Here is a 17,176-nt window from a genome sequence, read left to right on the forward strand (position 1 = left end):
TCTTAAAGAAATCTTAATTAAAGTTGACTTCTTGAAACACCATCAACTGAAGGAACTTAACCACATTTCATTTCTTTATAAAAAAATTGAGCACATTGATACTAAATACCATCAAGAGGGCAATCAGAGTTACACTTACCTCTAAGATTTTCTACTCTTTCAAGTTGGAATGCCAAGGTATTCTTGTTTCCAGTCTGATTCAACCTTACAAAGACACAACTCCTTTTTAGTAAAAGAATTGATTCTTGGGTTAAATTAAGGGGTGGGTTAGTGGATCATTGTCAGAGACTAAACTCTTCCTGCTCGCTTCTTGGCCTGTTGCCCTTTTAAATGTTTTCGTTAGAGATCTAAAGGAAACATATTTTGGAAATCAAACTTGGGAGAAATATTTAATATATTTAGGCAACAGAATCAGGATTCAAAAGAATCTCAATGAGACTTTAAATATAGGCCAAAAGCATGAAGACAGACATTCACAAGGGTCAAAGGGTATTTGGCTCCGAAAACATCAACTATCCAAATATAGAATGGAGAACTAGTTGACAATAGTTGCATCTTACCCTCTCCCTTCCTTTCCCTCCCACCTGGCATTCCAGCTCAACAGGAAGCCACATGCAGAGCTGATGGCACTGCACAAGATAGTAAAACATGAGTAAGTGCCTGAGCTACATTAACAACAAAGTTCAGATCAAAAAAAGAAAGTGCACCCTTTATATTCTCCACGCCTCAAGCCTCATCCGCAAACACAGTTCAAGTTTGGGGCACTCCACTTAACAAAGCTATGACGAATTGTTTTTGATACATGTCAATCTGGATATTGTGCATAAGGAATTTGAAGCTAAGTCACATGGAAGGTGCTCGAGGGTCTAGGGAGTCCGGTTTGGAGAGGAGTAAATGCAGGAAGGTTGACCGTCTTTTAGAAGAAAGCAGGTTGAGCGAGAAAGGCAGCGGTTGGCCCGCTGCCCATCAATTGAGGAAGGGCAAGAGGCAGAGCTCCGCCCAGCACTCAGGATGGCCCGAGACTCGGAAGGGGAGGGGCGTGGCCTGAGCGCCCTCGGAAGTGGCCCGCGTGGAACCTCGGCGGTGAAGGCGTGTTCCGTGGGGCTCCGCGCGCTGGTGACGAGCTGTGACGCCTCAATGGTTACCGGGACACGGTGTGTGAGTTCGGAGTCAGGTGGCTCCTCTTTTCGTCGCACCTCTTGTTGGGAGCCGGCGGCTGTGACTGCGCCTTGGGCGGCAGTCAGGGCCGAGAACCATGAGCCCCGGGGGCGCGGGCTGCTCCGCTGGGCTGCTGCTGACGGTCGGCTGGCTGCTCCTGGCGGGCCTCCAGTCGACGTGCGGGATCAACGTCACCGCCGTCCAGGATCCCAGCTTGGTCAGTGAGGGCGAGAACGAGGGCGAGGAGGAGGCCGAGAATGACAGCGAGGTCGAGAACGAGCCCCAAGCTGAGGCCGAGCAGGATGGTGAGGGCTGGAGGCTCCTTGGCGGGAACCCCGAGGCACCTGTTAAGGGTCAGACCTTCCCTGCACTTTGAGGACGATGAGAATTATACGTTAACTTTTGTAGAGCTCTCCCCAAAACAGCCCCGAATTTATACATTATTGCATAGCTAATGGCTTTGAAAAAAAGATGTGCTAATTCTCTAAGACAACGGCAAGATAGAAGAGTGCATATATGGAAATTGCTACAGAAATATTACTAAATACTGGTCTTACCAAGGGGAGCTATTTGACTCCCCTTGTGATTATGTTTTTTCTTTCCCATTGTAGTTTTTTTTTTTGTTTTTTTGTTTTTTTTAAGGTTCCAAATTGCTTGAGGTTTTTCCCCATTTCACATTTACACTTTAGGTTGGAATTCAAAGGAGTTCCGAATTCCCCTCACTGTGACCAGTCTGTGGACAAAATTGCCTGGAAGCCCCATGTCAGCTTCATGCAGCCCCCACCATTGAGCACCTCTGTGCTGTGGTGGTGTTTTATTTCAACCTTGAACCACAAAGGAACGGTGGTAGTAGAAAACACCTTTCAAGGGGTTCAACTAGAGGCTTTGTTAGGTACTACACATGCTAACCAAGAAAGAATGAGCCTGTGTTTGGTACATAAATTTACCTTATTCTCCTGGCTCATTAAGCAATAAAACTTGACAAGCCATTGTCCTTGTTATATTGACTAGTAACTCAAATAATGGTAGGAAAAAGGTCAGTTGCAGGTTTGCCACCTAAAGAAGAATGATTCCCTTCCACCCATAAATGAACCAGCTGAGATTCTTTTAATATCCTTGGAAGTCTTGTGTCTCCTATACATGAAAGTACGTACTGTGTTTATCAGCCATTCTTTTATTTCCTGATGACATATAGTGACCCTCAGTGGCATAAAGACATTGACTATCTGAGGTTAATGGTGGAGTTGAGGTTTGTGCTGTTTTTCTTGGTAACACTGCATTTCAGAAAGCTTGGTGAGCTCCTTGACTTTGGAAATATGAAAAAGAAAGGACTAGGGTAGAAGAGAACATGTTTATTTTAAAGCAGAGTTTCTGTTGTTTCCCTCTAATTTTAAAAGTAATTGAGTTAACAATTTTAGTATTAAACTGGTTCAAGGGGTAGTTTTAGCTGTAAAATGCTAGAGTTTAAGCTAAACCCAGATGGGAGCTAAACCCATCTTATTCAAAGTCAGATGTAGATAAGTTTTTTATTCTTTCAGTGTCTCATTTTCTGCCTCTGTGAACTTCAGAGAATCTGTATACCATTTAATATATACAACTTCATACATAGCTGCTTTTTCCTGGAAACTGTGAGAATCCAGAACTTTAAGCAATCTGGGGTGTCTGAGCTCTAAACATTTCCAGACCCATTATTAAAACTTAGCAAAGCCCTTCTTAACCCTCATGAACCAGTAAAAACCATCATCACCAGTTACTATACAATGGGCTTAAATTTTTTTTTTTTTACTTTTAAAGTATTTTACAAATAACTTGCAAAAGTGAAAGGATAGTGAAAACAACTCACTTGAAATTTTAGTAAGTAAACATGGAAAACTCCAAGTTTTTATTCATGTTTCCTGGTTTTGAGGAAATGTATACCCTACAAGGACAAAGTGCTCTGAATGCAACTGAGGGCTCATCAGCTATTACATGTGAATCTGGAAAGTATCCATTTTATAAATACTGATTCCAGATTTCAAGTACATCCCTAGCATAATCTAGCTTATTATTACTCTGGTTCTCTTTGCAATTGCATTGTCAAAACACAATACTTTTGAAAACTACAAAGGCACATATTTGTTGAAAAGAAGACTGCTCTCTTCCTTACTCCATAATTGCAGAAGTTTTCATTTTAGATTTATAAACACCAGTTGGAATGATTGGTCCAATGAATTTTATTCATTTCTGCATCATCTGTTTGTTTGTTTGTTTTGATCACCTTTACATCTACAACCTGGCATCATGATTTGTTCATTTACAAGCATATCAAGTGCATGCTGATGTATAAGCACCTTAAAAAAGAAAAGAATGATGTCCACATCCTTTTAGCAAAATAGTATGGTGTAGCTTATTTTCACAAAATATTTTAGGATCAAGTCTTTACTGTTGAAAGACTTAAGTGGATGAGAATACCATATATCTTTTTTTATCCTTCAAAATATAATGTTTATTCACTAATTCTTGAGTTAGAGAAAATTCATCTCAAGTATTCATCTAAGATATCCTTCATTTTGCTCACGGAATCAGTTTCACCATTAGCATCTAAAGTGCTGTTATTTGTCTCTCTTCTGATTCACTTAATAATTGTGAAATGTGTTGCTACGTCAATTTTCTTCTCTGTCATTATAAACAAACAAAATTTTAAATCCTAACTGTGTTCAATGAAGGCTAAAAATAGACTACAAGAAAGGTGCTTCTGGACTATCTTCCTGAAAGATGATGCAATACTTAGGACAAAGCAATAAGAAAACAAAGGATGACATAATAGCTATGATTTATTTCACTACTACATCATCTTTCTAGACAGTTTCCACCATTTTTCTATTTTATTATTTTAGTCTTTGTTAAAAATACAGTTGGGAATAATAGATGAGTAATAATGAAATCTGTCCCTATGGATGATACAAAATGTTTCAAAATACAGGAAAAATCACTAAGCTATTATGTTAGTTTATACATATACCTTTTATACCCCTTCACCTTTTATATATATACCCATATACCTTTTATAAGAGGATTCCCTTAGATTTATAAAAGAGACCAACAATAGGCCTATATAATAATCAAAAACTAGAATGAGTTTTATTCTATAAAATGGGTTTTATCAAAAAAAGTGGGTTTTATCTTGTGTAAATATAACTAATTTTCTCTCTTTTTGGAAGACCGCTTAAGAAAGAATAAAAGTCATGAAATATCAACCTTGCAAGTCAGTTCTCAAAAAAGAAACTCAAATATTAAAATGGGTTTCTGATGGTATATACCAACAATTAAGGTGTGCTATCCAGAATTGAAGAGAACATTTTAGGATCTGTCCAGAACAAAAAAGATAAGGATCATTATTTGCATCATCCTGGATGCCAGGCCTTCATTAGCACAGTCTAAGACCCAGTAGGTTTTTAGAAAAGCTTCATCCCACTCTTGACTCCTATTGAATTCACTGTTGAATTCTCCACTCATTTTCACCTGTTCTATCAAATTAAGACAGCCTATAAGATATTTTGGGAGCAGTTAACTTTTTTATCTCTATGTGCAGGACTTTTTATTTCTCTAAGGTCTCATTTTTTTAGATTTGCCCATTATTCCACCCTGTCAGTTTTAGATCCAGATTTATCTTCAAACATATTTGCTATCCTCCCTAGTTTTTGCATGATCCCCACGTTCAATCAGCATGATATCAATATTTTCCAAATCATTAATTAAAATTTCAACTAGGACATATCACTCATAGCACATGATACCAACCGATTAATTAGTATCAGTGGATCTGATTTAATGTTACACATCTTTTTCTCCATAGGCTCATAATGGGAAATTTTGACAAATACCACGCAAGTCCAGATAAATGTAACTTCCCTGACCCACCCTTGTAGGATTTCCACCAAAAGGAAAGTCTTCGAGTAACCTAATGAACACTCAATAGTCAAAGCCAAAAGGAACTTTAGATACCATCAGATTAAACCTCATATTTTTTTCTAGATTTAGGAGAATTTAAGTTTCCTAAAGTAGCATAGTAGAGCTTATTTTTTTTTGAATGGATTTTGAAAGGAGTTTATATTTAAAATTAGTCTATTACTCATTCTCCTACATGTGTTTTCTATGTTCAAGATTTAGTTTTTACTTTATATTTTATAATGTAACAGCAGAGGGTATCCAAGCATTTCAAGCAGAAATGTCAATTCAGAATTGAGCATCATGACAGTCCAAATTATTTAACAAAGTTGATATTTATTTACTTATATATACATCAAGTATATATTTGCTTACTATGTATTCAAGGCACTGCAATTGATGCTTCTAAGTATAGAAGTGTTTATGAAAAGTTACAGTAATCAAAATAGGAAAAAAAATCTTGGAATGATATGAAATAACTATAAAATGAATTAAGTGTATGAATGTGGTTATGGTATCTTAAGTGTCTTTGTAGTGCACAGAATGTTTGCACACACATTATCACATTTAATTCTTATAATAATCAATGAGATAGGTTCTCCTTTTCAGATTTTACAGAGGGTTTAATTAGACCTGACAGAGTTTAAGTGATTTGCCCAAATTCAGAATAGCAGAATAACTAATTAGTACTAGAAGAAGCAATTTGGACTCCAACTTTGATGCGTTTTTCCATGTAATATTGTTGCCTTAGGGCACGATGCATTTTAAAAATTACCTTCTAACACCTCATTTAATTTTTCTTGAGATTTTAGTCCTAATCTGAGCTATGAAGAATTGATTATATGCTACAGCTAGTGGAATTCATGTCAAATTTCAGAACAGTTAGAAAAAGAGAAATATCTTAGGAGATTAAAATCAATCATATTTACTCAAATACTACTGTAGTCCTAAATTATCCTGCCAAATAAGGTGTTGAAATAAATTCTTAGTAATAATTTACCATCTTAACCTGAGACTGAGTAGAATCAATCTGTAACATAATTTTAATGAATACCTTGCATACAGACTTCTTTTTAGATAAAAATAATGCACTAATTTTTTTTTTTGGAAAATAGAGAAAAATTGAGACAATAGAGAAAAAAATGGGCTCTACAATTGGCAGGATATTTTGTATTTTTCTGACCTTCCATGTAACTTTAACTCACAGTGCATTAAACTGATGAAAAAATTATTTTTAAGTTATATACGAGGTTTGAATATAATTCTTTGTGAGTTATTTCCTAATATAATTCTTTAAAGGTTTACTTTTATTTTGATTTAAACAGTAATAGAGGATGTATTAGAAATGGAACTTAAAAAATGTTTGCTTCTCATATGGTAAATGCTTGTATCCTCCATATCCAAGTAAGAGTTTTTCACTTAGAAAAGTTTTCCTATGATTAAATAATGTATTTTTGCGTTTATGTTTAGTTTCAAATAAGACGGTAGTCAAAGAAGTAGAATTTGGGATGTGCACCGTTACATGTGGTAAGTGGCATAGAGCAAGTAGATAAAGAATACTGTATTTGGCTGGGAGGTGGGGGCAGGGGTGGGGTGGGAAATGTGTACTCTCATTCATCTTTCACTGGTTTCTATTTCTAATAACTGTGATTCACACACAAAACTGAAAGGTAGGATATTTTTAGTTCATTACCCCTTAGTCTTATTTTAAGCCAGCTCCATGTACATATATATACACACACATACATATATATATAATTTTTTGGCACATAAACTGTTTTCACCAAAGTAGAACTTTATATCTCACAGATGTTCAGAAGATGAAAGATCTGATGCATCTCACAGATGTCTTCCCACATACTGTGTTGGCAAATCTATCAAGAAATTTGCTTATTTGTAACAGTCTATTCTAAATTCTACATTTTTCCAATTTATATGTCATGGAGAGAAGAAGTTTTGTGGAGAAAATAATATTCAAAGACTATGACTTATTTTGACCATTCCTTGGATAGAAATTGGACATAAAATCTTTTACATGTGGGTGGGATTAAGACTAAACATGCTATAATAGACCAGTGTTCCACCTTCAGTGCCTGAAAGCCTTGTTAAAATATGGATTTCTGGGTCTGCTTCAGACCTTTGGAGTGTTCTAAGAATTTGTATTTCTCAACAAGTTCACAAATGAAGCTGATGCTGCTTTTTAAAAGACCATCTTTGTGTGTGTGTGTCTTTTAAAAAAGTCCATCTTGTGAGAACCACTGTAGACTAGCATGATGGGAATGCACTAGATAATTCACAATGAAATTAAGTTTATTCTAAATAGAATTTGCCTCGGAAAAAAGACAGTGACAGGAGGGAGGGGCAGAATCCAGAGGGTAAAAAGACAGAGTTCGTGCAAATATGGATCAGAACAGCATGCATTTTTTTGTTTTTTATTTAAAATTATACCTGAATTATTTTTATTTGAGATAGAATTTTTAAATGATGCTAAAATATACCTAATATAAAATTTACTATTTTAACCATTTTTCAAATGTACAATTTAGTGACAGTAAGTGCATTCACATTGATGTGCCGTCAGTACCGTGATCCTCCCCAGAACTTTTTCATCATCCTAGACCGAAATCTCCTCACCAGTTAAGCACTAATTTCCTACTCCCTTCAACCCCTGGCAACCAGAATTCTATTTTCCATGTCTTGAGATAGTTTTAAACCTGTTTTTTACCTTAACTTCTTAGTGAGTCAGAGTCAGAAAATGAGAGGTATCTGTGTAAAAAACCTTATTCATTTGCAGTTCACATCTGTTGCTGCTTACTTGAGAAATTTTCACAGGTAGAGAATTTTTATGACAGGTCTAGTAATTGATATTGTCCTCTATTATTTAAAGATGTAGTTCAGAAATTATATATTGTACATGTTTATTCAACAAATTATTATTATTATTTTTTTTAATTTTGTTGCATACGCTATTCTATATTCCTAGCACCTGTAACAGCAGTGAACAAAGCAGTGGAAACTCTCTACTTTCAAGGAGTGTATATTTTAGTAGGGCAGAGAGATAAATAATATGAAAAATAATATATAATTTGTCAGATGGTGATAAATTCTAAGGAGAAGAATAAATCATAAAAGGCAATATTTCACATCTATAATATTTTAAGTCTTCTAAAAGTATTTTCAATTTATAACTATTTAAAGGAAAAAATGCTTTAGTGAAAGGTCTATCAAATTCTCAAAACAATGTTTTAACAGTCAAAAAATTTTCTTAGAATAAACAGGCAGATTTTATGGACTTAGAGAAAATCTCACATCTATACACATCATTGCATAAGCCGTATTTGAGTAAATAAATACATAAAATACCTGCTTGGAAAATATTTATGTACTTCAGAATGGGATTATGTCTCTAGAAAAGTACCATTCATAAATTCAAGTGGAGCCATACTGCAGCCATTCTTAAACATTTCTTTTAATCAAGAGGCCCTTCTCCCTCCAACCTTCCATCTCCTTATCTCACATGGAGTTCTCTCCCTTGCTACTCAAAGTTTGGTCCACAGACTAGCTATATCACCATCACCTGAGAGCTTAGAAATGCAAAACCTCAGGACCTACTGCAGACTACTTACCAAACCAGAATTTGCATATTAGTTAAGATCTCCAAGTATTTTGCATACACTCTAGAGTTTGAGAAGTACTATTATAAGCCATCTCTAAACTTCAGCTTTCCCTTGCCCTCGAAAATGGGTTTTATGATTAACAACTTGCCCACAAGAAAATCAAGATGTACTCTTCCTTAGCTTGTGATGACACAGTCTTATCACAGGTCATTTATCACAGGACATGTTCAGCATGTCACTGAACTAGCTTTTTATTGCTTCCTTCAATTCAGATAATGGTAGGGCAAACTCTGCAGAGATCTGAGGTTGGTCAGTAAAGACAATTTCTTGTGATGAAATATGTGGCAATTCTATTGAGAGTATCTTTATGGAAACGGAGATTTGATAGTTAATAGTCTGTTCTGATACATGTAATACAGATATTTTACCAATCTAAGTATTTTAAAAACATCATTTATGTTAAAATGTTATTTTTGCAATTTCCTGTACAAGCTCCAGCCCACCCCCACCCCCAGAGTTCCATGGTCAAATAAATTTGAAAGATCCTGTGTACTACTGTATTTCATCAAATCTAAGACTTTATTGGTTGTAATAGACACATTTTATGCATCTCTAAAAAGGAAAAATGCTGCCAGTCTTGACATGCTGTCAATTCTAAGGTGCATTCTGTTTTCAGATATGTTAAAATGAAAAATTTTACATCTTAGATCAATGAATATTTACACATAATATCACATTAATTTACTAGCATATTAAAAGTTCCCCTAAAATTCTGAGGAAAGAGCTTCCTTTCATTTTATTTAATGTATAATTTCCAAGTATATATAATGATAAAATCCTTTTTCTATGGTAACAACCAGAGAAACTAGTGTTTCATGTAACTCACTTTGGAAAATGCTGTCTTATGAAACAATTCAAAATGAGGGACCTAAAAAAAAAACCTAAATGTTATCACCCTGAATTTAGGAATTTAATTTCTGAAATTAGGAGGAAAGTCTCAAAAAAGACCTAGGTGGAAGAGTAAAGAAATTCTGGAATTTGTTTTTCTTAACTCTTGCCTATTTCTTTTACCAAAGGTGTTGGTATCAGAGAAGTCTTATTAACCAATGGATGCCCTGGTGGTGAATCCAAGTGTATCGTACGAGTAGAAGAATGCCGTGGACCAGTAGATTGTGGCTGTGAGTTGGATGTTGCACTGGAGGGAGACTGGGGGAAGAGTCCATTCTGGGAAAATATCCTTAACCTCAGGTTGCCATGAGTGGAAGAAGATGACCAAATGATATAGCAAAAGGAGATCATAAGAAAACTTAAAATTTCACTTCTCTAGGCAGTTATAGCTCTTTCTGTGTTTGCCTTAACCTTTTTCAGTGATGTCTAGATTTAACATATATTCTGTCTAATACCTGGAACTTTGTTGCTCTCAAGGTTTGTGATTGAGGCTGTCCTTTAGTTAAATGCTTTTGGCATTTTGGTTGTGATAGTTTATCAGTAGATTGGTAAACCTTACACTGAGAACTTGGAGAGCCATGCTCTAGTCAGAGATTTCGTTAGGTCTAAGCATGGGTAAGGTGGGGTGGGGGGTGTCCCTAACAAGTAAATTGAAAGCTGCTACTCGATCTCAAAGTTTAGTAGATCACTAATATCTCTTCTCCATACTTTATTCTGCTGAAGGAACAGACAGCTCTGGTGTTTCCTACCTGCTTCTTTTGGTGACTTTATTTTTGTGTCCATGATGCCTCTCTGCTCCTCTATAGTCAAACTTTCAGTAATACATTTGATAACTTCTAGCATATAACTGATTTTAAAATTGGAGGTGACTTTAAAAAGTAGTATTGTGTATAAAGCAATTTACAGTGCCCATTCAGTATATGTGTATTTAATTTTTCTTTTTTCCAGGGGGTAAACCAATTTCAGAAAATCTCGAAAGTGTTAGACTGTCATGTGTTCATACATCTCCTGTAAACCGTTTCAAATATGTTTGGAGACTTCTAAGGCCAAACCAAGTGAGTAATGATATGTAATTTGCTGCTTTCTACTGAGTGATAAGATTTGTCTCCTAGTCCTTGATGGTGTTCAGAAAACCTTCTCTTTAAAAAAGCAGTTTTCAGAGTTCCTGTTGTGGCTTAGCAGGTTGTAAATATATATAGTATTTGCATATAACATACTTATATCCTCCTATATCCTTTGAATACCTAGTACAATGTAAATACTATCTCTCTGAGGATGCGGGTTTGATCCCTGGTCTGGCTCAGTGGGTTAAGGATCCAGCATTGCTATAAGCTGTGGCATAGGTTGCAGATGTGGCTTGGATCTGGTATTGCTGTGGTGTCATGTAAGCCGCAGTTGCACCTTCAATTCAACCCCCGGCCCCAGAACTTCCATATGCCACCTTCAATTCAACCCCCGGCCCCAGAACTTCCATATGCCAATTCAACCCCCGGCCCCAGAACTTCCATATGCAGCCGTAAAAGTGGGGGGTGTAATTTGTAAAAATGAACTTAAAGTCATACAACTTTATTACTATTGGAATTTAAAATTTTCATTATTTAGTGTAGTTAAGGCTTTACATATGTCTTAGGGCCAGCTATTATCGGAACCTAAAAACATCTGTTTTGTATAAAGTGTTCTATTTTGAAGCAAGATTTTCATTTGTATATATAGGAGGTGTATAATGATAACAGCAGCTAACATTAATTGAGTGTTTATTAAGTGCCAGACACACACCAAGTGCTAGTTTCTTTTACCCATGTAACAGTCTATGAGGTAATTCCTATCATTATACTCATTTTACAGATAAGTACAGTCATTGCTCAGTATCCTCAGGAGATTAATTCAGGACCTCTCCAGATATCAAAATTGGGGATGCTCAAGTCCCTTATATAAAATATATAGTATTTGCATATAACATACTTATATCCTCCTATATCCTTTGAGTACCTAGTACAATGTAAATACTATATAAATAGTTGTAAATACAGAGTAAATGCTATGTACATAGCACCATACAACCAATTCAAGTTTTGCTTTTTGGAATGAACTTTCTGGATTTTTTTTTCTGAATATTGTAAGTCCATGATTAGTCGAACCCACTGACAAAGAATCCAAAGAGGACCAGCTTTAGCTGAGATACAGAGACTAACTGATTCTGCTTTACATAGGCAGGAAGGTGGTCCTTGTTATCTGTATTTTCTGACTTTAAAACCCATGTGCATAATTAATTACTGTCCTGGACTGAAAGTGACTCTTGTTTTGTTTTAGAAATAAATGTTTCCTGATCTTAAGCTTACATGAAGAATGTTGATATCTTTTTTTTTTTTCTTTTAAAATAGCAAGCCGTTATACTTGCAAATGATTCAGCAATCCTGGAGGTTCAAAGGGAAACTCACCCCATGGCTTTCCAGTGTGAAACATTGGACAATAATGAAATAGTAGCAACTGTTAAATTCACAGTCTATACAACAGCTGGTAAGTACCCAGCAATGTTTTGGTTTGCTTAAATCTCAAACTTTAAAGAATATCAAAATCACCTGGAGGGCTTGTTAAACCACCAGTCACCAGCCTGACCCCCCATAGTTTCTGATTCTGTAGATCTTGAGTGGGGTTGACACAAAAATTTCTATTTCTAACAAGTTCCTAAGTGCTGTTGGTCCAGAGATCACATTTTGAAAACCATTAGTTTTATGCCATTTAGATCTTTCTACAACGTGATACTACTTCATTCTTTTTTTTTTTTTTTTCCCACAAAGTAGAATCAGATGTCCCTGACTTTGGAAAAATTGGTATATCCCTGAAGTATCTCAAAAGAATAGTCCTTTAACTTTAATTATATTCTTACCTTTACTTCTGTCGCAGAAAATGGATACATAGAATTCTTATGGATGATTAACAAAGATCTTGATAACAGTAAAGTAAAATTAAGAAACATTATGTCAAAGCATATCTTCTAAAAATTATTCATCCGAAGAATTTTTTTTATGGCCCCACTCATGGCACATGGAAGTTCCCTGGGCCAGGGACAGAATCCGAGCCATAACTGTGACCGATGCTACAGCTGTGGCAACACGGGATCCTTTAACCCACTATACTGGGCTGGGACTGAACCTGTACCTCTGCAGCAACCTGAGCTGCTGTAGTCAGATTCTTAACCCACTGTTGCACGGCAGAAACTCCTTGAAATTTTTTTTATAAAACAGTAGTACAGTCCTTAGTATATGTCACAAAAGGCAAATCTTGACCTGAACATAAATTTACATGTTAGAAACTGTGCTTCCCTTGCCAAAGGATTCTTGTGCATGTCTTTTCAGTTTAAACGATGATGTTTTCTTTCTTTTTTTTTTTTTTTTTTTTTTTTTTTTGTCTTTTGTCTTTTTGTTGTTGTTGTTGTTGTTGTTGTTGCTATTTCTTGGGCCGCTGCCGCGGCATATGGAGGTTCCCAGGCTAGGGGTCCAATCGGAGCTGTAGCCACCGGCCTACACCAGAGCCACAGCAACGCGGGATCCGAGCCACGTCTGCAGCCTACACCACAGCTCACGGCAATGCCGGATCGTTAACCCACTGAGCAAGGGCAGGGACCGAACCTGCAACCTCATGGTTCCTAGTCGGATTCGTTAACCACTGCGCCACGACGGGAACTCCAAAACTATGATGTTTTCTATATTCAAATAATAATTTCTTTTTGTTGAGTCGCTCTTAACCATTTATATTGTTGTAATCTGTGTTGTTGTGTGAGGGGTTTGGCAACAAATTCTTTTGAGAATCCATTCAAGGCTTAGGAAGCTTTTCCCAGAAAAATACTCACATACACAAACATGCCAAAAGTTACCTCCAATTTTAAGATAGTTCATGGATTTCTTGAAGCTATTTCTCAACCCCAAGCTGCAGTCTGGAAATACCATGAAACATAACACCCTTTACTGAACTGGAAACAAGGGTGTTTGGGGACTTATTTTTAAAAAGTAAACTAATTGTAACTTTATTGTTCAGTGTTTTTATTTTTATTTTTATTTTTTGGCTATGGCATGAAGCAGCTTGATATGGGATCTCAGTTCCCAGATTAAGGATTGAACCTGGGCCACAGTGGTAAAAGTACAAAATTCCAACCACTAGACCAGCAGGGAACTCCTTGTTCAGTGTCTTTAAAAAGAATCTTTATGAGAAAAGTTAATAACCTTACTCCTATGTTGGAATGTCAAGAGTTTTTAAAAGGATAATTTCTATAAAGTGCTATAAAAGGCAAAAAAGGACCAAAGATCATCAACTAAAAAATATCCCAATGAGTCATAGTTCATGATATTATAAGTTTCAGGGGCCATTCTCAGTTTTTGTCCCCACTTCTCAGCTTGGTCCATGTTAGAACTGCTCAGTGCTTAGCTCTTCCTCTGATTAGAAGGCAACATGCATTTGATAGTGTGTAAGTTAAGGGCTGGAGCACAGATCCCAATATCAGCAAATGAAGCAAAGTTGACCTTTCTTGTAGCTAGCTCTCCAGGGCTGGTGGACTGACTCTGCCATATCAGCATATGCACTGGTTAAATGACAAAATGTTTTCAGAAAACTTTGGTATCTGTTAGTTTCTTTTAAGAAGGATGATTGGGTATACCACTGTGACAGACCCTTTTGGCTGTTTAGACATGAAACAGATATTTTGGCTATAAATGTTCACACAATATGGTACTGGCTTAAAAAAAAGTTGAAATATTTTAGGGTGAATGTGGCTTAATTAATGAAAATGTACCATCTATTCCCTCATATAACAGATTTCTCATTTCCACAATAGTTGTCTTTCATAGTCAGGCATTGTTTTGATTGAATTATGTCCCCGTAAAAAAAAGATACTTTCAAGTCCTAGCTCCTAGAACCTCAAAATGTGTCCACCTTGTTTGGAAACAGAGTTGTTGCAGATGTAATTAGTTCAGGTAAGACAAGGTCATACATACCAGAGGAAAGTGAACCTTTAATCCAGTATGATTGATGTTCTTATAAGAAGGAAACTTGTCACAGTGATGCAGAGAGAGGAGAATGTATGTGAACACTTACACACGGGGAGAAGACAGCCATGTGAAGGCAGATTGGACAGAGACTGGAGTGATGCTGTCACAAGCCAAGAAACATCTGGACTACCAGAAGCTGGAAGAGGAGAGGAAGGCTCTCTCCCCAGAGCCATTTGAGAGAGCATGGCCTTATCGATACCTTGTATTCAGATGTTTATCCTCCAGAACTGTGAGACAATATATTTCTGATGTTTTAAAATCACCCACTTAGTGGTACTTTGTTATGGTGGCCTTAGAAAACTAATATTACTGCAAGCTTAGATTTTCTAAAAAGTTGCAGCATTGAAATTCAGACTGTTTTTCATAAGAAAATTTCAGTAGAAATGCAAATTATTTTTTATTAGATGTAAAGTAATCTAAGAGACCCTTGCAAGAAGACTACCTACCATTGAAATGTACTATAATCTTTACACCTCTTATTCTCTACCTTCTTTTGGCTACTATTGCAGGGTAATGGGTAAATGGAAAGAAATTTTGCATTACTTCTTATCAAGTTTTACCCCAAAAGGTGGTTTTTTTTTTTCCTTAATTTGAGCTTAAAAAACTCACTGCTTCTAAAAATATAAAGTTACCAAAAATAAAAAGATTTTTGGAGCTCCTGTCGTGGCGCAGCGGAAACAAATCCGACTAGGAACCATGAGGTTGCAGGTTTGATCCCTGGCCTCGCTCAGTGGGTTAAGGATCCAGCATTGCCATGAGCTGTGGTGTAGGTCAAAGACACGGCTCGGATCCAGCATTGCTGTGGCTGTGGCGTAGGTTGCCAGCTACTGCTCTGATTAGACCTCTAGCCTGGGAACCTCCACATGCCTCAGGTGTGATCCTAAAAAGACAAAAAGACAAAAAATAAAATAAAATAAAATAAAAAAATAAGAGTCTGACATTGGAAAACTGTTGCTATTAAAAAACCAAACAAATAAATAAACAAAAAGGTTTTTAAAATGTAACAATGCTGGAGTATAAATATGATGTATAACTTCATCATATTTGGAATTATTTAATGAGTTCACTAAATTGAGTTTATAGCTCAAGAATTACTAAGGAAAATGGAAAATTATACTCCATGGTATGTAAAGAATAGGAAGAAAATCCAGATGAATAAGCAGTTGAGATTGCCCTTATAGGAGAATTATTTGTTAGAGTGGTACTTACCAAAATTAAAATATTAAAATACATGGATACAGATGATCTTTTAAATGGTCCTTCCTCACGTGAACTTTTATGAGTCTATGGTTTAGGGACCAAGAAGAGCCACAAGTAACTAATAACTTGATATAAATTGAACTTTTATCAGTTTACAATGTATCAATGTAATGATGTATATGATAGACTGGTTTCATCTCCTTAATAGCCTTATTTGTAGGAAAAACAGAAAGATATGGGAGAGAGTGCTAATTTAAAAGTGGTGTTTGGATATTTGTGTGAAGAAGACTGAGCTTCAGCCCCTGCCTTACTGCATATACAAAAATTAGAGATGTATTATAGCCCAAAATATGAAAGCTAAAACCATTAAACTTTAGAAAGGAGATATAGGAGAGTATCTGTATGACTCAGGAGTAGGCAAGGGTCTCTTCTTAAACATGAAAAAAAATCACCATAAAAGGAATTATTGGAATTAGACTTCATCAAAATTAAAAGTTTCGTCTTCAAAAAAATGGTCTTGAGAATATTGGACAGCCACATGCCAAAGAGTGAAAGGAAGTTACTGTTGTACACCATACCCAAAAATTAACTCAAAATGGATTAAAGCCTTGAATGTAAGACCTAAACCCATAAAATTCCTAGAGAAAAACATAGGCAGTAATTTTATTGGTATAGCTCTTAGCAATATTTTTGTAGACCTGACTCCAAAGAGAAGGAAACAAAAGCAAATATAAACAAATGGGTCTAAGTCAAACTAAAAAGCTTCTGCACAGCAAAGTAGACCATCATCAAAGTGAAAAGACAACCTATGGAATGGGAGAAAATATTTGTAATTGAAGCAACTGACAAGGGATTAATCTCCAAAATATGCAAACACCTCCAGCAGCTCAATATCAAAAAACAAACAATCCAACAAAAAATGGGCAGAAGATCTAAGTAGACATTTCTCCAAAGAAGACATATGGATTGCCAAAAAACACATAAAAACATGCTCAACATCCCTAATTATTAGAGAAATACAAATCAAAAGTACTATGAGGTACCACCTTATACCAGCCAGAATGGCCATCATCAAAAAGTCTACAAATAATACATGCTGGAGAGGGTGTGGAGAAAAGGGAACCCTTTTACATTGTTGGTGGGCATGTACATTGGTACAACCACTATGGAAAACAGTATGGAGGTTTCTCGAAAAACTAAAAATAGATTCAATCCCTGGCCTTGCCCAATAGGTTAAGACCCGCGTTGCCTTGATCTGTGGTGTAAGTTGCAGACATGGCTCAG

At 36.1% G+C, this 17,176-nt stretch overlaps 2 protein-coding genes across 43 annotated transcripts in view; one reads left to right on the plus strand and one right to left on the minus strand.

The window, feature by feature from the left end:
- The window catches only part of LOC146406095 (uncharacterized), a 49,158-nt gene extending 48,030 nt beyond the window's left edge, over positions 1-1,128 (minus strand). For 4 of the 18 annotated variants that reach the window (XR_014805637.1, XR_014805654.1, XR_014805651.1 and 1 more), the window contains exon 1: positions 140-1,128. The gene's annotated coding sequence lies outside the window, so the exon portion shown is untranslated. The remainder of the gene's footprint in view (positions 1-139) is intronic. The other 14 variants (XR_014805633.1, XR_014805676.1, XR_014805674.1 and 11 more) reach the window with 10 other exon arrangements.
- The window catches only part of SPACA1 (sperm acrosome associated 1), a 302,933-nt gene that overhangs the window by 284,479 nt on the left and 1,278 nt on the right, over positions 1-17,176 (plus strand). For 23 of the 25 annotated variants that reach the window (XM_084967606.1, XM_084966901.1, XM_084966793.1 and 20 more), the window contains 4 exons: positions 6,556-6,612; positions 9,779-9,880; positions 10,599-10,705; positions 12,032-12,167. In XM_084967606.1, coding sequence (XP_084823732.1) covers positions 6,556-6,612; positions 9,779-9,880; positions 10,599-10,705; positions 12,032-12,167 — 402 coding nt within the window. 25 annotated transcript variants of the gene reach the window in all.

Source organism: Sus scrofa, chromosome 1 (genome assembly GCF_054392235.1).
Source record: "Sus scrofa isolate SSC_HxYL_T2T_F1_AM1 chromosome 1, Sscrofa_HxYL_maternal_Yorkshire_Landrace_v2.0, whole genome shotgun sequence".
Taxonomy (NCBI): Eukaryota; Metazoa; Chordata; class Mammalia; order Artiodactyla; family Suidae; genus Sus; species Sus scrofa.